Source organism: Panthera uncia, unplaced genomic scaffold (genome assembly GCF_023721935.1).
Source record: "Panthera uncia isolate 11264 unplaced genomic scaffold, Puncia_PCG_1.0 HiC_scaffold_757, whole genome shotgun sequence".
In the NCBI taxonomy this organism is placed as follows: Eukaryota; Metazoa; Chordata; class Mammalia; order Carnivora; family Felidae; genus Panthera; species Panthera uncia.
Window position 1 is genome coordinate 173 of NW_026059932.1, and position 8,296 is coordinate 8,468.

At 58.3% G+C, this 8,296-nt stretch overlaps 2 protein-coding genes across 2 annotated transcripts in view; both read left to right on the forward strand.

The window, feature by feature from the left end:
- Nucleotides 1–225: 225 nt before the first annotated feature.
- Nucleotides 226–3,046, forward strand: LOC125918411 (homeobox protein Hox-D12-like). Its single transcript, XM_049624407.1, is given in 3 exon segments — nucleotides 226–588; nucleotides 590–1,046; nucleotides 1,196–3,046. Coding segments are annotated over 3 exon segments (813 nt in total). The 5' UTR covers nucleotides 226–471; the 3' UTR covers nucleotides 1,435–3,046.
- A 4,996-nt stretch (nucleotides 3,047–8,042) lies between these two features.
- LOC125918410 (homeobox protein Hox-D11) overlaps nucleotides 8,043–8,296 on the forward strand; it is a 2,699-nt gene continuing 2,445 nt past the window's right edge. Inside the window, exon 1 of the mRNA XM_049624406.1 lies at nucleotides 8,043–8,296. Within this exon, the coding sequence (XP_049480363.1) occupies nucleotides 8,043–8,296 (254 nt within the window).

Here is an 8,296-nt window from a genome sequence, read left to right on the forward strand (position 1 = left end):
GCCCCACCAGACAGTGGACTCTCTAGACAAGCCTAGCCAGAGGTGCACAACGCTAGAAAAGGCCTTAGCTGCAACTTAAAGCTCGTGGAAGCAAGCCTGGTCTAGGTAGCCAGTGGGAAGGGGGAGTGCAAAGCCAATCAAGACCAAGAAGGATCCCAAGGGACATTGGGGCAAAGGCACCCAATGTCCCCCGCTCCTGAAGCTGAGCCCGGAAACTCACAGTGGTTTCACCTTCGTTCCACGTTCCTTGGTTCTTCTGCCTAGCAGCCTCCTCCTTCTCCATCGAATATTGCGGGAGTTATCATAATACCCTGAAGGGGGGGAAAACGGGTCGGGGGATGTAGGCGGTGCTGAAATGACCGGCTTTGAAGAACCTGCAGGCAAAGTTTCGTCCAATCGTCTGAGCCTGTCCTCTTATTCCCGGTTGTAACTAAATACTGCTGCGAGCGCAGCCGAAGCCCTTTGTTGGAGATGTGTGAGCGCAGTCTCTACAGAGCGGGCTATGTGGGCTCGCTTCTGAATCTGCAGTCGCCTGACTCCTTCTACTTCTCCAACCTGCGGCCGAATGGCGGCCAGTTGGCCGCGCTCCCCCCCCATCTCATACCCGCGAGGGGCGCTGCCCTGGGCCACCACGCCCGCGTCCTGCGCCCCAGCGCAGCCTGCCGGTGCCACCGCTTTCGGCAGCTTCTCGCAGCCCTACCTGGCCGGTTCTGGGCCGCTTGGTCTACAGCCCCTGGGCGCCAAGGATGGACCCGAAGAGCAGGCCAAGTTTTATACGCCCGATGTGGCCGCTGGGCCGGAGGACCGTGGCCGTGTGCGGCCGCCCTTCGTCCCCGACTCTAGCCTGGCCCCCGCGGCCGCTGCTCTCAAAGCGGCCAAGTACGACTACGCGGGTGTGGGCCGTGCGGCAGCGGGCTCTGCAGCCCTGCTCGAGGGGACCCCCTGCGCTGCCGGCTTCAAGGACGACACCAAGGGCCCGCTCAACTTGAACATGACAGTGCAGGCGGCGGGCGTCGCCTCTTGCCTGCGACCTTCGCTGCCCGACGGTAAACGGTGGCCATGCTCCCTGGGCCAGTCTGGGCTGGGCTGGGAGGTGGGGTGCAGGGGAGAGTGTGCAGAGGGAGGGAGCCGCTGGGGGCGGGCAGACAACTGGGAGCAGCCGGCAGGGCTGACTTGGGTTGGGGCTGTGTTGCAGGCCTGCCGTGGGGGGCGGCCCCAGGGAGGACCCGCAAGAAGCGGAAACCCTACACCAAGCAGCAGATTGCGGAGCTGGAGAACGAATTCCTCCTCAACGAATTCATCAACCGCCAGAAGCGCAAGGAATTGTCCAACAGGCTGAACCTCAGCGACCAGCAGGTCAAAATCTGGTTCCAGAACCGGCGTATGAAAAAGAAGCGCGTGGTCCTGCGCGAGCAGGCGCTGGCGCTATACTAGCCCCCCGCGTGGCCGCGGCTGGCCAGGCCTGCCCTTTTAAGCCGAGGCCTGGCGTGGAGGAAGAACTGGGACTAGGGGCTTTTCCTTCCGCTCCTTCTCCGCTGGTCCCAAGTACCCTCCCACTCAGTCTACAGCCCAGGAGCCCTGGCCAGTTGGGCCTCCACGCTTTCCGATCTCTGGGAGGGGCCTGCAGAAGTTGCAGCACAACCTTGGCCTTGAGGCTTCCCAAGTGGGGGCCTGGGGTCACCTGTCCTAGCTCTTGTCCGGGGCATTTACACGGGGGCTCACTCTAGCACCCTTGTACTTGGAATTCTGCTTCCACCTAGACTCCCTTTCCTCTCCTCCCCAGTTCTTTTTGAATTTAGCAGGCACCTCACTAGAGCGCAGAGTGGAATTGAATTTAGGAAGGCCTCCGGGAAGGAGTAGAAAGGGCTGCAGGCCCAATTCTGTCTCTTTGCCCCCAAAGCCGCTTGTGGCAAAGCCAGAATCGTGGCTCTGGAGTGAGGAAAGGGTGCCGCCCCTCTCCTGTCTGCCCTGGCTGCTTGCAGAGGACAAAAGCTACCCTAGACCTTCAGACTTGGGGAGGAAAGGCAAGGGGAAGAAGGCTGGGGTGGCTGGACAAACTCATGGACACCTCCGACTTTGGGCTGGGCTGACCCTTCCAGCTGGGCAGAATGGGGTGGATACTTCCTTCCCATGGATTCGAGCAGGGAGGCTGAGGCTCCACCACAAACTGAAATCTCTAGACTGTACTGGTAAAACTCCCCTACGTCTCCTATCTCCTCATACACGCCTAGGCCAGAGCCCTGCACTCTGTAACTGGACTGAGCTCTGGTGAGGACAGCTGCTAGTCTGCTTTGAGGCTGGAGTGCACTAAGAGGTGGGGAAAATATCCAGGGGGAGGAGAAGGGAGTGAGCAAGGATAAGGGTGTCCTACGTTCCAACTGTAAATATGGCTGTCCTGTCGAGGTGGGTAAGGGTGCGGACATGTCTTTCTTGAATTAGGATAATTAGGCAGAGGTGAGAGGCCCTCCAGTAGTCAGGGGGTGAAGGAGGAGGCCCTTCAAATCCTCAGCTCCTGGTCGCTGCTCTAGACCAAGTAGAGAGAAGTTCCCCTCTCTCACCCTCTTCACTACCAGACAACCCCACTGGGGGCCTTTCTGTGCCTCAGCGCTATGCCCTTCCTGAGCCCATGCCTGGCCTGCCTCCATGGAGCCTGTAAGGCCCTGGGCCCTTCTGGGCTTGCTTTGTTGCAGCTGGGGTTCCTGAATGCCAGGTAGAGGTGTTTTGCATGTGCTGGGGTGTCCTGTCTTAACCTCACTGAAACTGAGCACCCCCCTCCAGCTCCTTCTATCATCCCCTACCTCTTTTCCCTCTCCTTCTGAGAAGTAGCGCCCCCCAACTTCAACTGAGATGTATGACAGCCAAAGAGTTGATTCCTTCCCAAAGTCGGATGACTTGTTTTTAGTGGGGGACTAGGCCCTAGATGGGGAGTGGGCACCCCACATAGCCCCAAGCCTCAGCCCAACTGACCTCAGTTGATGTTTTGACTAATTGCATTTTCTCTGCTATCTAATAGTTGTTGTGCATGTTTTATGTTGTTTTGATTTTGTCAAAAAAAAAAACCCACAATAGCTTGTACATATCAGATACATAGAAATGTTTTGAATGGAAATAAATATCCAAGTCCCAGCCAAGTTGTCAAGGGACTGATGTCAATTTTTCTAAACAATTCAGATTCCCTCCTAATGATTTTAGGCCACCAAATTCGTTTTTCTTTTCTGGTTGTGGTTTCACTGCGGGTGTTGACTGTTCATTAAATGAGAAAATGGCTTCCAAGTCGGTCAGAAAATGGTGCATAAAAGCCCATGAACAAAATGTGTATGAAACATCCAAGTGGGAGGAAAGGGGACTGTAGGCAGATCTGAGCTTGTCTCCAACCTTAAGGGAACTCTCAGCTTGTTGCACACCAGGGCTTCTGTATTTTGCCTTAATTCCCCAATTTTGAAGCTTGCTGTTATGGGGATGGGGTGCCTGCCGAAATAGGAGGCTCCTCAGATCTCTATACAAAAGATCTCTCCTTGCCATGTTTTGGTCAGGCTTCTTTCAAACAGGCTATGCCCTGTGGAAATTCTCCATGCTGGCACCTTTGCCTGGAGCCCAACATGGTCCCTTGGGAAATGTGGCCTCGGCACCCTTATAGCCTTAGGAGCCTCCAGCTGAGGCTGGGAAAGCTGCCATCCTCTTGCAGACCCCAACTCCCAGCCAGCTCTGAGATGGAAACTAGAGAATTGTTAGCTTTTAGCAAGTGGAAGAATTAGCAAGAACCACTAAATCTCTAAGACCAAGTGTTCATGGGTTCAAAGTCCCCTTTCCTAAAGCCAGTTGGATGTGTATGTTAAAAATATTTTTAAAGTAGCTCCTTTAAGAAAAACACAATGGTGGGGGGCGGGGGGCGGGTAGGAAGCCAGAGGCTCCTGAGGCCCTGTCTTTAGAAATGTTTTCCCACCTGATGGGGCTCAGGGAGGTGGTGGTACCGGGAGCTGGATCTCTCTCCCAGAACAAGGGAACAAAGGCGGAGGCCACACTCAGACCTCTCAGACCTCAGGTCCGGAAAGCTGGGTAAAGGACTAGAAAATCAGACTTAGATGCAGACCCTACAGTAACACAGAGAGACAGTTTCTTTCCCATGTATACCATTAAATCACCATGTTCTTTCTCTTTAGCCTGGGATGTGGGGTGGGAGGTGAAATTCATGGAGACCACTCCCCAAAGAGATCGAAAGGATTCTAAGTGTAAAATCTTGACTGTTGGTTGGGGCTTCAGCAGTGTTTTTTCAAATCTATCCCTTTTACTGACCCGCACAAATACAAAGGCAGTGGTGTCCTCTCTCCTTTCCTAGCCGAAGTCCTATCAGGGATTTGGAACCACGACGAAATTCGTAAGAAACAAACGCCGAGAGAAATGATGCTGAAATCTGAGTGCTCAACATTCCCTCGCACAAAGACAAATGCGTCCTCCGAAATGCGGCAGTCCAGGCAGGCCTCTTGATCAAGAAAAAGGGTTTTAAACGAGAAAAAATGGCTTCGTCTGGCATTCAATCGGCTGCGAGCTCAGAGGGCCGACCGGGGGACTCTTAAGGCCTGGGGGCTCTTCCCGAGGGAGGCGGGCTGGGGAGGCTTCCGGGAGGCCGGCGGGTGGAGGAGAAATTCAGAACCGTTGTAAATATTCATGTCTGCGGGGGTGGGGGGGGGGGTGCCTCTTCACCCCGCCTCTCCCAGCTGCATTCACCACCACCCCCCCTTCGGGGGGGGGGGGGCAGAGCGCCTGTCCGATCGTCCTTGGACAAAGGTGATCTCCCCACATTTTTGTTCTCCGGTCATTTGACTTAGGGAGTCCATTCCAAAGGTTCTGTTGGGAAGGGACTGGCTCTGGGTGTTTTCCCCCCGCGTTTCTCCTCTTCTTTCGTTTCCTAAAAGAGCATAAATAATTAAAGTTTGGCAGGGAGGAAAAGCTTTCTTGCAGAACTGTAGTGGCAATAAATGAAATGACTCAGAATCCCTTCCCCAGTCAGCTTTTACGAGGGCTGCCAGACAGTGTCTGTTCACGTTCTCCAGATACCAGGGGCGCCCTGACAAAGTTAAGGTCAAGTTAGTGTCTTATCTTGGGTGGCTCAAAATTACCGCATCGCGTCTGGGCGCTGCGCGGAAAGCTACCACTCGTGGAGCAGCTGGATGTGCCGGGAGGGTCGGATGCGCTCTCTGTGCTTCGAGTGGGGCCGCGCAGGCAAGGACAAGGCCACAACGCCGGAGTCTTCATGGTAGGTTCTCGCGGGACGCGCGGGTCGGGAGGCTGCGGTTTTCCTTAGGTTTCGGGGTGAGGATCGAGGAGGGAGCTAGGGCAAAAGGCCGTAGCGGGCCGGGCGGAAAATGAAAGCCCAAGGTTGGGTGTGGGGGCGGGGGTCCGCGCTAACGCGCAGAGAGGGGTCCGCTGCCCCTTCCCCTGTGCACCCGCGCGCCGCTGCAGATGGCGCACCCTCCCCCGCCAAAGCGCGGCTCCAGCCGGAGCCGCCATCGCCATGTCGTTGAACTTGAATGGTTCCGTCCTCCCCATTTCCCTCTTCGGCGGTCAGCAGGCTCCGCTTTGGGGGCAGCAGGCTGCCTGCGCCCCACCCCGTACGAAGAGAAGGTGCGAGAATTTTCCGCACTCACAGACCCATAAAGACTCGGCTGCTGGGGGTGGGGGTGGGGGGCGCAGCCGCTGCCCTGGGTCCTGAGCGGCCGCAGGGCCAGTGTGCAGTGTCCGGGGAGCCATTTTAGGAGAGAGATCCAGGGGCGTCGACCACGAACGAGCCCGAAAGGGAGAGGCTTGGGCGGGTGATGGAGATAGGAAGCAGATAAGTGTGCTGGCGGTCTGGACTGAGGAGAAAGGGGCGAGCGGGAATCTGGGCGAGGGTGCCAGCTGGGAGGAAGGTGCACAAAACGATGGGTAGTTTGGGGGGCTGGGGGAGCCTCCTTGCCCTCCAGTCGCCACCGACCTGTTTGCGCAGCGTTCGGAGGAAAGCAGAGGTGGGAGGGGGGCGGAGGAAGAAGAGTGGGAGGGAGAAAAGGAGGGAGGAGAAAGAGGAAGGGGGGGGGGACAACGGCCAGAAAATAGATATGAGCTCCGATCACCCGCCTTTTCTCTGTCTGTCGGCATGGTGGGCAGAGCTCACCACACGGGCACTGCGGCAGCCGGGGCCAGGGAGGGAACCAGCTTCTCAGCCTGCGTCGCCTGCCCTGAGCGTAGGGTTGAGGCCCAGAACCCAGTTCTGGGATTGCCTGGGCAGAGGAATCTTGGGTACAGGGGCAACTTCTTGCCCTCGGTTCTGGGATTTGGGTTTGGGGAGCTTCTTTCTGAGACACTGATTCTTTCCTTTGGAGAGCGCTGGCTCTCCCAGAGGCCGGAGTCCAGGCCTCGCCCGGCCCCACGGGCTAGGAAAGAGGGACACAGCGGCAGCGGAGGAAAGTGAGGCCTTGGGGCAAATGGATGGGGGGCCCTGGGGGTCAAGTGGTACAGGGAGGCTCAAGCAAGGAGGAAAGAGCTGCTGAGAGCACTCCCCCCTCCCAGAGCCACCGGACCACCTGGAGGAGCCCCTCAGTGATCATGCCGGCCCCAGGGCACCGCAGGAGCCTGGGAGAGACTCGGCGGCGTGGACGCGTAGGCCTTGGAGGGGCTCCGAAGCAAAGAAGGGGCTGGATGTGAGGCGGGCTGGTCCCAGTCCAGGTCAAAAAGCAGAGAGGGTGAGGAGGGTGGAGGCGCCAGTGGTTTGTCTCCGGTTGGTAGGGAGTGGGAGGCCAGGCACCTTTAGAGTAGGACTCCAGATCCTTTTGTTCACCAGACCCCCCACCTTCTAGAGGGGCATGGGGCGTCTCCGCTGGCTGAACTTCCTCCTTGCTTTAGCATTGGGAGAGAAAAGGCAGAGAGGCGACAGGGAGAGCACAGAGGTGGTGACACACAGCTAGGGGAAAGGAAGAGAGAGGATCAGGGGACAGAGAAAGGAAAGGAAACGAGGAAAGTAAGAGGAAGGAAGAAGGCAAGAGGATCGAGAGTCAGATGCTCTGCTGACTGAGCCAGCCAGACACCCCAAGGAGGCAAGAGGAAACAAGAGAAGGGAGTGGGAGAAGAGAAGACAGGAGAGAGAGATGTGAGAAAACTGAAGGGAGACGAAGGAAGGAGAAAAGAGAGACAGGAACACAGAGAGGAGGAGAGGGGGCTAAAGATCCGAGTGGGCACCGAGGCCCTGGCCTGGGTGAGCTCCTGGTAGGGTTTTGGCGTGGGTTTTTTTCTGAGGCTGGCACTCGCGTTCCCGGGGTCAGGAATGGAGAGAGCCAAGTTATTCCGCGATAAACGCGCAGGGCTGAGAAATATGTAAATCAGGGCTCCTCGAGCCACGAGAGTGGTGCAATTACGCCCCTTGAGCAAGAAGCAACAAGCTCCTGGCGGGCAAGCTGCAGAGGGTGGCGGCGTCGCGGGGGAGGGAGCGGCTGCAGGAAGAGGTGTGGGGGGTGGGAACCTCACAACCTCACACCTAGTCCCCTGTGCCCTGGGCTGGGGCTCCCCCCTCCGCTCTCCGCTTCTTTCCCTTCCCCCTTCCTCCCCCTTCCTCCCCCTCCCTCCTCCTCCCCGCCGGCTTCGGTCCGCGTACTTAAAGCGGCGCGGGCGGGCGGGCGCGGGCGGGCGGCCCAGCCGGGCGGTGGCAGATGCACCCAGCAGTGGCAGCCGCCGGCGGCGCACAGGTGACCGGCCTGCGGCGCAGCCTGGTCAGGGGGCGCCCGGAGAGTGCCGGCTGGAGTGGGAGACCGATCCGCCCCCAGCGCGCGCGTGTCTCGGCGCCAGGAGCCGTCCCGGGGCGTGTTGGCGAGAGCTGATATAGATATAAGGACATTTCTCTCCATGGCGTCACGTGACATAATTACCACCAGAATCAATCAAGATGAATTGCACGTCAGCGCCCGGTGGGGATTTTTGCTTAGTTGATCCTGGCCCAAGCCTCTTGTGCAATCGATGGCTCAGGTTGGCGGCGCGGGGAGCGGCCCGGGGCTCGCCGGCGCGCACGCCGCGGAGCCATGAACGACTTTGATGAGTGCGGCCCGAGCGCAGCCAGCATGTACCTGCCGGGCTGCGCCTACTATGTGGCCCCGTCGGACTTCGCCAGCAAGCCGTCGTTCCTATCGCAACCGTCGTCCTGCCAGATGACTTTCCCCTACTCTTCCAACCTGGCGCCGCACGTCCAGCCCGTGCGCGAAGTGGCCTTCCGCGACTACGGCCTGGAGCGCGCCAAGTGGCCGTACCGCGGCGGCGGCGGCGGCGGCGCGGGGGG